This window comes from Orcinus orca, chromosome 21 (assembly GCF_937001465.1).
Source record: "Orcinus orca chromosome 21, mOrcOrc1.1, whole genome shotgun sequence".
In the NCBI taxonomy this organism is placed as follows: domain Eukaryota; kingdom Metazoa; phylum Chordata; class Mammalia; order Artiodactyla; family Delphinidae; genus Orcinus; species Orcinus orca.
Window position 1 is genome coordinate 21840392 of NC_064579.1, and position 14716 is coordinate 21855107.

The 14716-nt window shown below is 42.0% G+C and overlaps 1 protein-coding gene across 12 annotated transcripts in view; it reads right to left on the reverse strand.

The window, feature by feature from the left end:
• Positions 1-14716, reverse strand: part of SNX25 (sorting nexin 25) — a 110413-nt gene that overhangs the window by 77459 nt on the left and 18238 nt on the right. For all 12 annotated transcript variants that reach the window (XR_004478030.2, XR_004478029.2, XR_004478031.2 and 9 more), the window contains exons 2-3: positions 6413-6497; positions 1974-2190 (exon numbers count right to left, since the gene is read on the reverse strand). Coding sequence is in view for 8 of the 12 variants with exons in the window: in XM_033409261.2 (XP_033265152.1) it covers positions 1974-2190; positions 6413-6497 (302 nt within the window). In the remaining 4 variants the exon portion in view is untranslated. The remainder of the gene's footprint in view (positions 1-1973; positions 2191-6412; positions 6498-14716) is intronic.

Here is a 14716-nt window from a genome sequence, read left to right on the forward strand (position 1 = left end):
TCAGAAGCTGGTAAATAAATGTCTCAGTGAAAAATATACTCTCAGGCTTCCCTGGTGGCGCAGTGGTTGAGAGTCTGCCTGCCGATGCAGGGGACACGGGTTTGTGCCCCGGGTCCGGGAAGATCCCACATGCCGCGGAGCGGCTGGGCCCGTGAGCCATGGCCGCTGAACCTGCGCGTCCAGAGCCTGTGCTCCGCAACGGGAGAGGCCACAGCAGTGAGAGGCCTGCGTACCGGGGGGAAAAAAAAATGTCTTAGTTTAATATCTAATATGGTAAATATTGACCGATAGGATGAGTGGTGAGCTGGTAAATGTTCAACTGGCTCTCCAAGGGGGAAAAAAGGTCCGATTTGTAGCATTTGCCAATTTCAAGGAGTAAATACCCACGCCATGGCCAATTACAAACCGACAAGGTGATCATCGCTGACCTCAGAGTTGAGAGACGTGCACCGTCCGCTCCCGCACCCAGCACAAGCCGGCCCTGGGACACCACGGCTCTAACCTGCTTAAACAGAAGCTCTTTCAGGTCCTTGATAACTTTTATGAGTGTAGAGGGATTCTGAGACCACGAAATCTGAAAACTGTAGCTCTACAGTAATTTTTTCAAACCGTGGGTTGTGACCCACAAGGAACAAAATAAAATTTAGTCTCAAATGCCATTTTTTTTTAAATGGTAAAGAACAAAAAATATCAAAGTTTTCACAGGTACTGAGCATTATTTGATGAAACTGCATCACAATATAAAATGTATTCCTGGTTTTATTTTTAAAGTTTGCAAAACACACCGGGGGCAGCAAGCTGGAGAAGAACAGGCATATGGCGGCCCTGTGGATTCTGGCCACGTGAACCTGAGCTGCGTGGACATGGGGAGAGGGGACAACTCGTGGGAAGAGGCGGCACAGCCAAGGACAGAGGGCTGCTGCTGCACGACCAAGCGCCCTTGGCAGCCAGGCCCCAGAGCAACCTCACAGGCAGGACAGGGAGTACTTTCTGACAGAGCCGCAAGACAGGGCTTCTTAGAAGAATGTGAGTTCCCACCTGCCCAACGAGGATGCCTCTGCTTACTCATCCCCTTACGTATTTTGCAAATACTTTCTCTCGTCCCCGACGGCAGAGGCAGAGCACTGTCAATGAGAAGAGGCCACAGGAGCTGTAGGGAGCCCGCTGCTACTCCAACTGAGTCCAGATGCAAACAGGCAGAAGGCTACTTATTGCAGTAAGACTGCTTTTTATGTCCCAGTTAGAGGTGCTATGAGTCACCATGCTGTCACTCACACAAGAGTAAGACAAACACTTAAAATCCTATCCGCAAACCTAAGAGAATAAGAATTTGTTATGAGCACAGAAAGGCCTTGTTGCAGTCTTCTTCCATAGGCAGAGTCAACTCACAGACACAGACCTTTCCCGTGTAACAGAGCAAAAGGCTAACTAAAGCCTAAATATTAGCAATTTTCACATTGGAAGACCTTCTCCAATCACAGCCCACATGCTCCAACACTGAGTTCCTTTTAAAAATCAATTTTCAGGATATTGTGACGCAACAGAGCTCTTAACACAGGACTCACACGCACACAAGAAATGAACTTCATTTAAACTTTCCTGAAAACTGAAAACTCACTGAGACTCTTCCAAGTGTAAAGCGCTATATTTAAATGTCCTGTTTCTAGGCACCCTTAATACTGTCTAAATACATTCATGATAGTGCTGCTGGCTCCATAAAATTCATGTCACTGTTTCAGTTATTTACAAAAGCAAACAAGTCCACAACGTGGTTTTCTGTTAAAAATTTTTTTAAGTTTACTCTATCAGAACATTATAATTATCCCCCCCAATATGTCTACATTTCCAGCCGAGTGCCAGCAACAGGATGAATGTGCCCGAGTTTTGTCTTGACTTCAACGACCCTCTCAATAAGGAAAATATTCTACTGTGAATAAAGGTGAAGGGGAGGTTGCTCCCATTATAACAGTTACCTGGCATCTGCCGCCTTCAGGTCACAGAAGTGAGCGAGTAAAGCTCTCACGACATCACTGCAGACAACTCTGACCATGTCCACGCGGCTCAGCCTGTGGCGCAGCCGTCTGACAACTTCCCAGAAGTCCTCGGAAAGCAGGTGGTAGAGCTGCCCCTCGTCTCTGCTGAGGCTTCCATACCAGGACAGGATGTAGTCTCTGTAACTGTAGTCAAACACTACCAGGAAGAGACAGAGCAACGCGTCAAACTTGGGTGAAAGCAATAGACACCGAGATGGCTTTTCTACTGGAAGCTGGCCACCTGCTATTTAGTAGTCACTTTAAAATATGTGGACCGGGCTTCCCTGGTGGCGCAGTGGTTGAGGGTCTGCCTGCCGATGCACGGGACACGGGTTCGTGCCCCGGTCCGGGAAGATCCCACATACCGCGGAGCGGCTGGGCCCGTGAGCCATGGCCGCTGAACCTGCGCATCCGGAGCCTGTGCTCCACAATGGGAGAGGCCACAGCAGTGAGAGGTCCGCATACCGCAAAAAAAAAAAAAAAATGTGGACCATTTTTTTTTTGATGTGGACCATTTTTTTTTTTTAAGTCTTTATTGAATTTGTTACAATATTGCTTCTGCTTTATGTTCTGGTGTTCTTGGCATGTGGGATCTTAGCTCTCCGACCAGGTATCAAACCCACACCCCCTGCACTGGAAGGCAAAGTCTTAACCGCTGGACCGCCAGGGAAGTCCCTCACTGTTTAAAATTTAAAGAGAGTAGAAAACAAAACAAGGGAAGACACACTCTGCCCTGAAGCCTTTCAAAATGAGAGATTCTCATCTAACTAGAATTTTGGGGGTGTGGTGGCCATAGGTACTGGATTTTCTCAGATAGCCCAATCTTTAAATATTCTATCTTGGTACCAAACCCCCTGATTTTTTTTTTTTAATTCTAAATTGCTCTAGACAGTACAAATAGGACCAATGGGTGGAAATCACAAGGAAGTTGTTTTTCCTGTTCAACATAAGGAAGAACCGAATAAAAACATTAAAGCTATTCGAGAGGCTGCCATATTAGATGACGAATCTTCCATCATAAGAAATTTTTAAACAAGCTGAGTATCTAATGGACAAGGATGACATGGAAAAATTACTTCCTGAGACGGTGGGGCTGGATTACATGACCTCCAGGATTTTATAGCCTTTTACCCTCCTTCTGGGAACCCCGAGGCCAAGCAACAAGAGCATGATGACACACACCTTGCCAGTAAAACACTGCTAATTTGTTCATTTGCAATTCTTTCTCTCGTACTCTTGTATCAAACAAAGTTTTCATGCCAAAGAATTTTTAGCTAGTGGCAAATAAATCTGCAAACCAAAACGTTTGGAAAAATAGAAGCATTTTTCCTTTCATTAAAATTTAATTTCAAATTAAAGCAGGAAATTAAGAGCAATTATAAGAGACTTAATCTCAAATAAGATCTTTTCAGCTAAAAGATTTATGTGAAGGGCACATTCACCTACATAATGTCTCACTACATTTGTTAACCACACTGCATACTCTAATTATTACACACCTAAAATACTCCTCTGATAATAGGTTTTGGTGAGAAATGGATAAAAATAAATACTGACAAAAATCTGTACTCAGTAATAGAGATATATGTTAGCCACAGGCATATCTTCCATCAATAGCTCATCAGTACCCCTCTTCAAACTAAGTATCATAAAAATATAACAAATATAAAAAGTACAAAACAAAGCCATGATTCTAAGTATGTATTACCTAACTACATACACTCACCTACACAAGTACACATATGAACAAAATGTTTTTAAATATACCTTCTAGGTCAATTCAAGGAGACAGAAATTTATGATCATAAAATCATTTTATGGTTTTCATTAAGAAATAAGCGTAAGAAATGTAACAAACCACAGTGAGAAGTGAAAGAACACTTATTCTCACTGCCAAGCAAAGAGATTTTCTTCTAAAGGCATAACAGCCAACAAAAATTCAGATGCTATTATCACTCAAATACATCTAATTTCTAGGACGGCTCTCAAAGAAATAAGTAGGTAAGAGGGAATCACTGAAGATTAGAGAGAATGAAATAACATGATTAGAACTTTTCAGCTTTAGTTAGATTAACCTGAAAAGAGGATTTAGGGTAACAAAGTAGAGAATTATTAGAGGTGAAGAGACCAGTTAAAAAGCTACCATGTAGTCTAGAAAATGTGATGCTAGGTTAAGTCTCTATCTATAAATGTTCAGAACAAGGAATGACTCAACCTAAGTAAACAGTATGAGAGAGAAGCTCCGAGAGAGCCATTTTCCATCTCTGCCTTCTCCCCAGGATAACTCAGGGTGCAATCTTCCATGCCCAAGAGGTAGAGCCCCGCAGGTTGTAAATGTCCATGACCTGAGTCTCTTGGCACAAAGAAACAGTCCGCATTCCACCAGGAACTGCCCCAACGATAATGATAAGAACAACAATTTCACTGATCATATAGATGGTCCTTTACGGTGTACAAAGTTTTCAAAAATGCAATTAATAATTACTCTCTGTGTGCATAACGAAAGTCATCTTCTGGGAAGATTTTGAGGTTATTAGGTTATGTCACTGGTTGATCTATTCATTCATTCAACAAAAATGGACAGATATTTCCTACCACTAGGTAAAGAGTCATGAATGAGGGACTTCCCTGGTGGCGCAGTGGTTAAGAATCCACCTGCCAATGCAGGGGACACGGGTTCGAGCCCTGGTCCGGAAAGATCACACATGCGCGGAGCAACTAAGCCCGTGCAACACAATCACTGAGCCTGCGCTCTACAGCCCATGAGCCACAACTACTGAGCCCATGTGCTACAACTACTGAGCCCGTGCGCCTAGAGCCTGTGCTCCACAACGAGAGAAGGCACTGCAATGAGAAGCCCACACACCACAACGAAGAGTAGCCCCTGCTCGCCGCAACTACAGAAAGCCCGCGTGCAGCTACGAAGACCCAACACAGCAAGAAAGAAAGAGAGAGGGGAGGGGGGGGGGAGGGGGGGAGGGAGGGAGGGAGGGAAGGAGGGAAGGAGGGAAGGAGGGAAGGAGGGAAGGAGGGAAGGAGGGAAGGAAGGAAGGAAGGAAGGAAGGAAGGAAGGAAGGAAGGAAGGAAGGAAGGAAGGAAGGAAGAGTGGGCCATGAACAAGATAAGTTGAGCCTATGGGGAGGGGGAAGTCATGCTCTTTGAGGTACTAGCTCTGCTTCCGCTGTGTCAGCATCTAATCCTTGGACAGTCTAAGTAGTCTGTCTACTTAGAGTAGTCCAGGTCTACTGAGCAAACAAACAGCAGGTACGCGATAATTACTGAATTAAATTCTCTGGCCCACATTAGTGAGATAATTCAGGGGAGCCTAGTGAAAATTAGGCTATGAATCTAGTAAGATTTAATAGCAAGTCAAAAAGATTTTTAAAAGTCTATCTTCTGGGCTTCCCTGGTGGTGCAGTGGTTGAGAGTCCGCCTGCCGATGCAGGGGACACGGGTTTGTGCCCCGGTCTGGGAAGATCCCACATGCCGCGGAGCGGCTGGGCCCGTGAGCCATGGCCGCTGGGCCTGCGCATCCGGAGCCTGTGCTCCGCAACGGGAGAGGCCACAACAGTGAGAGGCCCGCATACCGCAAAAACAAAACAAACAAACAAAAAAGTCTATCGTCTGTCAGTTTTCTAGGAAATGTAACTTCAGGAGAAAACCTTTTAAGGGTGTCTGGTATAGCTGCCAGTTCTCTCCTAACTTCATATTTAACACCATGTATTTTCATCTGAAAAACCTCAGACATTTTTTTCTGTACATATAACTGAAATTATCAGTTTTTAGAAATTTAATTTTTAAAATATCTTTTTAAACTTTAATTTGATCAAAATATATTATTCTCTTTTAAACTTTAATATTTGTAATTACACTTACTTGTCCCCATTTCTAGACAGATAATATTGTACCCGCCACAATCCCCTTTCCAATCATCCTTAATACAAGTTTCACGTGAATGTCCTTCATTCTTTTATAAGGTTGACTGATATCCCTAAATTTCGTTAACTGGTTTGTCCATGAGCGAGCCTGAGTGTACTCAGCCCCAACGCACCTTCTCTAGTTTATATCTAAAAGAAACAAAGTTTCCTGATACCTACTTTAGGTAACAGAGAGCAGATCCTTGCTTCCTATCCTGGAACTAGCTCCACTTAGCTGGGTAGTTTCATGTGACCTGCAAATTCCTACTTAATCAATGTTTAGATCCCATCCATTTAACTAAAATATGGATGCATTTATTAAGTCTTCAAGTAAAAATTCATGAAGAAAAAATTCAAATGCAACATGTAGACAAGGATAAATTTGCTAGGAATGATTATTTTCCTTTTAGAACATAATGAATTGCTTCCCATGGTAATTATATATCCTAACTTAATCCTTACCTTCTTTCAGAGCCTTGTCCATGTTATGAGAAATGACTACCCTTCTAGACTGAACTGACTCGTGTGAGTTTCCACACACAGGACTCTGAAATGGAAGAAGAAGAAGAAAAAATGCATATTACTGAATGAATAAATCATATATAAAAATAAAACCAAAGGTATGAAAAACCATTTAAACAGGCACTAAAATATTGCTTAACAGATTATAAAGTTCTTCTGGAAAAGTAAATAAATGCTTAAGGTTAAGAAATTTTTGAAAAAGAAGAATTAAGGAAGGATTTTCCCTACCAGATATCAAAACAGTATGATATCAGTGTAGGAATAAACAAATCAACAGAATGGTAGAAAGTACAAAAACACCTATATATAGATACATATCTATATATGAGAATTAAGAACATAATGAGAAAGAATTTGAAATCTGTGAGGAAAACAGACGACTCAATAAGTGGTGTTGGGACAATCTGATATTCATGTGGCAAAAAAGATTAGAGTCTTATTTCACACTTCATATATAAATAACTCCAAAGTGATTAAAACGCTAAATATTTTTTTCAACTAAAAAAGCATTTAAAGGAAACAAGGGAGACGCTGTGTTGAATCCTGGGATGGAGAAGATTTCTCTAAAATAAGACACAAAATATAAGAGTTATTTTAAATACACTACCTTCACTCAGCAATTCCACTCCTAGGGATCTAGCCAGCATAAAATACCTCCACGTTGCATAAAAGTATATATACCAAGAATTTCACTGCTGTGTTGATTGTAAGGGCAAAAAACTGGAAATAGCCCAAGTGCATATCAATAGCCAAAGAGTTAAATTATGATATGCTCATATTTTACAATATAATGCAACCCTTAAAAGGAATGAATTAGGGATACATATGCCTTCATGGAAAGTTTTCCACGATGGAAAATGCTTGGAAGCACACACGCTAAACTATTAAAAGTGGTTTCCTTTAATAGGCAGAGGCATAGGATTTTAACTTCTTCCTCCACATGTGTCTGTGTAACAGTAAATTTTAAGTTTTTAATTATAAAAAGATACTAGCTGGCAAAAACAAAAACAGAGAGAGGCAATGTATCAGATTTAAATCCCACTATCTGGCTAGTAAGATGACATTAAAGAGGAAAACTTTTAATTGATCACATACCAAAGTGATCAAAAGCATGTATAATGTAACTGGGCCACTTATTGGTTTCAGAGCAATAAAAAAAAGTTACTAGTAGTGGAACGTAGAGCACTTCTTTAGGCATGTGTAATATTACAAGTGCTTTACTAGCACCACCACAGTCACTCAGGAGATCTAAATGGCTCATGTTAGCATCACCTTCATCCAGTAAATGAGCATGAGGAAATCCCTTTGTTCTTGGGCAGACCACCCCAACACAGCTGCAATCAACCCCATGGCCCTGGACCACCCGACCATGAGCAGAGAACTTCTAGTCCTTGGCTTAGTTTCACACTACCCATGGGTCAAATGCCAAGAGTATCATCCATTTTTGTGATCACTGTTATTAAAAAACAAAAGCCATAGTCTTTTTCAATAAATTTACTTATTTATTTATTTGGCTGCGCTGGGTCTTCGTTGCTGTGCGCAGGCTTTCTCTAGTTGCAGTGAGCGGGGGCTACTCTTTGTTGCGGTGCGGGGACTTCTCATTGCGGTGGCTTCTCTTGTTGTGGAGCACGGCCTCTAGGCACGCGGGCTTCAGTAGTGGTGGCACATGGGCTCAGTAGTTGTGGTTCGGGGGCTCTAGAGCACAGGCTCAGTAGTTGTAGCGCACGGGCTTAGTTGCTCCACAGCATGTGGGATCTTCCCGGACCAGGGCTCCAACTTCTGTCCCCTGCACTGGCAGGCGGATTCTTAACCACTGTGCCACCAGGGAAGTCCCAAATGCCATAGTCTTGAGCTTCCTTAGCTGAAACACTTTTAAAAGCCTCAAGAATCCCTTCATGCTACAAATTAACATATAACATTCAACACTTTCCCAAGGAATCATTTTAAAAAAAAACCTTAATCATACATAATCCTATAGACAAAAGCCACTTTATTCCTAAAAGAAATATACTCTCATGCGTTTAAAACCATTTTCTAGTCTCTTGAGTAGCTTGTTATAAAATTAAGGGGTCAATACATTTTACTGCAATTTAAAAAATTTTAGTTTGTGAAAGAAAAAAGTTAACGAGATGAGAAGAATTTTTAAATTCTAGTGCTTTTTAGAACATCAGGCAGATATTTCAACAACTTATGAACTGGGGACAAAATTATAATTGAGTTAATACTTTTAGAGCGCTATACTGATAAATAACTTTAATCACAACTTCTCAAGTCTTCGGCAGTCTGTTATAGCTTCCCAAATATAGGTATGGCAGTTTTCATGCACAGTACTAACCGGATGATGAAACCACAGCCAAACAACGCTTAATCGAGAAGTTCCTGAATTTGGGTTCTTAAAATGGAAACTGTCTTTAAGGGCTGGGAGAGAAGCAGGTGTGAATACGACAGCACATGCATATCTAAGCATATTGTGAGCTCCTGTGTCTATCGTTACAACTGCCTTCAAAACAGTTTCTTACTTTTTATCTTTTCTTTCTCTCCCTAGTTATGGCTTTACTAATTATTGCCATCTGTCTGCATATTTCTTTTCTCTCTCTGCTTCATACTTAGATGTAACACCTACAATAAACATGTTTGTCACTACTCACTGCACCTGAATTAGACCTTTACTCTCTTTAATTTAAAAAGCTTATATGAGAATAATGTTTTCTATGTTGGCTCTTTACCTAAAAGCGCTATTATTTCTTCCATCTAATTTTCCAAACTGATTTTGGATTTCCCTGCACCCCATCCCCCAGGGGGTCACTGGCCCTTAACAGAAAGAAAAAACAGTTCTTCAGCCCTGTCCCATCCTCACAGCCTGATGGCGAGTCTGTAAGTAAGGAGAACAGGAAGATAAAAGAAAGCATCACAGGCCCAAAGTAACTGGGTAACCATGCATGGAAATTCCTTTTTTAAGGATTTAATATTTATGGAGCCAGAATCTCCTCATGACTAAACTACTACATGAGTGTAGATTAGTCACTACATACTCCTTTTCTTTCAGATCACAGAGATGGAATTCACTAATTAATCATTATCCCGAGGTGGAGAAAGAGAGAAAGAAGGGGAGGAAGGGAAAGAAAGGGAGAAGGCCGGCACTAAAACAGAGGCACATGTGCATTCCTGTGGCCCAGAGGGCAGTGGAGCAAAACCTGTCTTCATTCTCCTTCCATTTATAGGTTTGAAAAAAGGAACTCCACACTGACAGAGACTTCCCCAAAAGATGTGTTACAGCAAATGCTAACCTCCCTCTCTGCACTACGCAGGTCCCTCCCATCCCTCAGGGAAAGCCTGCCTCTTCCTGACAACCACTTTCCTAAGAATGCTGGTTTTAGGAAAGGTGAGAGAAAAATGGGCATCCTTCTCCCTCTGTCACAAAGGGTAAGTGACAGAAGTCTTCACTACTCGATCCAGAACTGAGGACTTCGAGTACAGTCTGAGCAGTCCACCCTCATCTGATGTTTGGCCTCCATATCCCAATATTAAGATAGATGGGAGTTTGGTGAACCAGAACCCCTGCCATGTAAAAAATACACCTTATTTTTTACTTAATTAAAATAAATGAAACCTGTCTTCATTTTAAGATGTAAACCTAGCTTAGAACCAACTTGTCAAGATCACTTTTAATCACTCAGTGAGTTCCCTGGGGAGAGAAAGTGAGCAGCCTCAACATATAATTGCTCATTTTGAAAACGTTTTCCAGGCTTCCCTGGTGGCGCAGTGGTTAAGAATCCGCCTGCCAATACAGGGGACGTGGGTTCGAGCCCTGGTCCGGGAAGATTCCACATGCGCGGAGCAACTAAGCCCATGCACCACAACTACTGAGCCTGAGCTCTAGAGCCCACCAGGCACAACTACTGAGGCCGTGAGCCACAACTACTGAATCTAGCGTGCCTAGAGCCCATGGTCCACAACAAGAGAAGCCCGCGCACCACCGCTCGCCACAACTAGAGAAAGCCCGCGCACAGCAATGAAGACCCAACACAGCCAAAAACTAAATAAATAAAAACCAAAGAAAACGTTTTCCAAAGACAGGGCAAAACCTGAAAGCTCTTCTCTGATATATGATTCTCAGCAACAAGGAACAGATGCCATATCAACAAACCCTTTCCTGAGTACATATCAGCTTTCTGTTTACTCCTGAACGTCAGCTGTTAGTCTACAGCCATGATACACTCAAACTGTCTTTGTGTCAGAGTAAAGACACCCTCTCCTGAGGGAACAACATTCGGAGAGAATCCACTTGGAGAGACCTGGGTACTCTGACACCATTAGCAACTAGACAACCAGGAATGATCTGGAATCCAGCTGAGACATACACCTCATTTTCCACTGTTTACAAGGATGACATTGCTTACTGTGTTCCTTGCTGTGGGAGCAGAGTTGGGGCTAGAACAGCCAGTCCATGACTGGTAATTCCTTTCATGCCTATTACCTGAGCTACTCAAATAAACAAGTGTTTCTCTCCTTTGCTATACACTTCAACAATAATAAAAAAAATTATTTATTTTGGTTTATTTTAAAAGGAAAAGCAATTGAAGGAGTGATGGGTATAATTTCCTGTAAAGCTACTGAAAGAGTGACTTATGTTAGGAAAACAAACACAAACCCCCAATCATCATTATCCACATGGAGTTGTCACGTGGCCGAGTGTTTCCAAGTATTTTCAGCATCTGACAGTCTACCGGGATCTCATGACTAATATTCTCATTCTTAAACTATGTTATTCTCAAAACCATGGCTCCTTTCAAACCAACCATATTCTGCCTCCTCCTCAAAAAATAATTTAATCAAAACCAAAGAAACAAAGGACCCACACATATCCCTTCTGAGGAAGATAGGAAGACCCTGACGAAAGGCTGTGACATGAATGACAGCAGTCATGTCAGAATGGAAGCCGAGTGGCCACCGTGAGGAATTATGAGGGCTCTCAAGTCTAACAGGACTTCTTACTAATGGTAGGTCCTTGTCGCAGCCACTCCCTCTCTAGCTGAAGTGGGCTTATAACACCTCAGAGAATTAAAGGAAATAATAGCAGGGGTTCAAAAAAGAAACAAGACAGCAAGAGCCTGGCAGGAAAATAAACGAGTTAAGGGGGTTGCTCGGGGTCCCAACTGTTTCCAACAAAAAATGGAAATCAAGAATTTTATATCATATCTCCAAGTAATTCATTTTATTCCAAACACTGTGGGCTTACACTGTTTGGACCAAATCCTGAGCCACATTGGAACACTGGGCATCTGGTCTGTAATTGCTGGCTCAGGGAAAAAATTTAGCAGTATTCCTGGCACATATAGCAAAGTACAGCTATTATCACTAATAAAGCTCAAAATGTAATCAATTTGCGACAAGTTGAGGCTAATCAGCTGGTTGGTTTAACAGCTGATTTCTTGGTTTTCTGAAGGTAAAGGTATAGTGGAAACAAAAGCAAGACAGAAGGGCTGAAACTTAAGTCACCAAAATTAAGACACTACATAATAGAACACAGTGTTCCCAAAGCATTTTTGCTTTTGAGGCTGTACTTTCCAGAGAGCAAAGTGTCCATGTCCTGGAGATGTTCTACTGCGTATGTGCCTCTACACTTTCTATCACTGGTGAAGTTTTTAAGTATCCAAACGAAACCTGGTTTGATCAGAATCAGTTTCCTGGATTGTGCTTTATAATGTTTAACCATGGATTGGTTCAAGATGGCGGAGTAGAAGGACGTGCGCTCACTCCCTTTTGTGAGAGCACCAGAACCACAACTGCTGAACAGTAATTGACAGGAAGACACTGGAACTCAACAAAAAAGATACCCCACATCCAAAGACAAAGGAGAAGACCTAATGAGACGGTAGGAGGGGCACAATCACAATCAAATCAAATCCCATAACCACTGGGTGGGTGACTCACAAACTGGAAAACACTTATACCACAGAAGTCCACCCACTGGCGTGAAGGTTCTGAGCCCCACGTCAGGCTTCCCAATCTGGGGGATCTGGCAACAGGAGGAGGAATTCCCAGAGAATCAGACATGGAAGGCTAGCGGGATTTAACTGCAGGACTTCAACAGGACTGGGGGAAACAGAAACTCCACTCTTGGAGGGCACACACAAAGTAGTGTGCACATCAGGACCCATGAGGAAGTAGCAGTGACCCCACTAGAGACTGAGCCAGACCTACCTGCTAGTGTTGGAGGGTCTCCCGCAGAGGCGGGGGTTGGCTGTGGCTCACCGTGGGGACAAGGACACTGGCAGCAGAAGCTCTGGGAAGTACTCCTTGGCGTGAGCCCTCCCAGAGTCCACCATTAGCCCCACCAAAGAGCACATAGGCTCCAGTGCTGGGTCGCCTCAGGCCAAACAACCAACAGGGAGGGAACTCAGCCCCACCCATCAGCAGACAAACAGATTAAAGTTTTACTGAGCTCTGCCCACCGGAGCAACACCCAGCTCTACCCACCACCAGTCCCTCCCATCAGGAAACTTGCACAAGCCTCTTAGATAGCCTCATCCACCAGAGGGCAGACAGCAGAAGTAAGAAGAACTACAATCCTGCAGCCTGTGGAATGAAAACCACATTCATAGAAAGATAGACAAAATGAAAAGGCAGAGGACTATGTACCAGATGAAGGAACAAGATAAAACCCCAGAAAAACAACGAAATGAAGTGGAGATACGCAACCTTCTAGAAAAAGAATTCAGAATAATGATAGTGAAGATGATCCAGGACCTCAGAAAAAGAATGGACGCAAAGATTGAGAAGATGCAAGAAATGTTTAACAAAGACCTAGAAGAATTAAAGAACGAACACCTAGAAGAATTAAAGAACGAACAAACAGATGAACAATACAATAACTGAAATGAAAAATACACTAGAAGGAATCATTAGCAGAATAACTGAGGCAGAAGAACAGATAAGTGACCTGGAAGACAGAATGGTGGAAATCACTGCTGTGGAACAGAATAGAGAAAAAAGAATTAAAAGAAATGAAGACAGCCTAAGAGACCTCTGGGACAACATTAAACACACCAACATTCTCACTAGAGGGGTCCCAGAGGGAGAAGAGACAGAGAAAGGGCCTGAGAAAATATTTGAAGAGATTATAGTCAAAAACTTCCCTAACATGGGAAAGGAAATAGCCACCCAAGTCTGGGAAGCACAGAGAGTCCCAGGCAGTATAAACTCAAGGAGAAACATGCTGAGACACACAGTAAGCAAACTGACAAAAATTAAGACAAAGAAAAATTATTAAAAGCAACAAGGGAAAAATGACAAATAACATACAAGGGAATCCCCATAAGGTTAACAGCTGATTTCTCAGCAGAAACTCTACAAGCCAGAAGGGAGTGACATGATATATTTAAAGAGATGAAAGGGAAGAAACTACAACCAACAATACTCTACCCAGCAAGGATCTCATTCAGATTCGATGGAGAAATCAAAAGCTTTACAGACAAGCAAAAGCTAAGAGAATTCAGCACCACCAAACCAGCTCTACAACAAATGCTAAAGGAACTTCTCTAAGAGGGAAACACAAGAGGAGAAAAGGACCTACAAAAACAAACCCGAAACAATTCAGAAAATGGTAACAGGAACATACATATTGATAATTAATTACCTTAAATGTGAATGGATTAAATGCTCCAACCAAAAGACACAGGCTCACTGAATGGATACAAAAACAAGACCAGTATATATGCTGTCTACAAGAGACCCACTTCAGACCTAGGGACACATACAGACTGAAAGTGAGGGGACGGAAAAAGATATTCCATACAAGTGGAAATCAAAAGAAAGCTGGAGTAGCAATAATCATATCAGATAAAATAGACTTTAAAATAAAGAATGTTACAAGAGACAAGGATGGACACTACATAATGATCAAGGGATCAATCCAAGAAGAAGATATAACAATTATAAATATATATGCACCCAACACAGGAGCACCTCAATACATAAGGCAAATGCTAATAGCTATAAAACAGGAAATCAACAGCAACACAAAAATAGTGGGGGATTTTAACACCCCACTTATACCAATGGACGGATCATCTAGACAGAAAATTAATAAGGAAACACAAGCTTTAAATGACACAACAAACCAGACAGATTTAATATTTATAGGACGTTCCATCCAAAAACAGCAGATTACACTTTCTTCTCAAGTGCACATGGAACATTCTCCAGGATAGATCCCATCTTGGGTCACAAATCAAGCCTTGG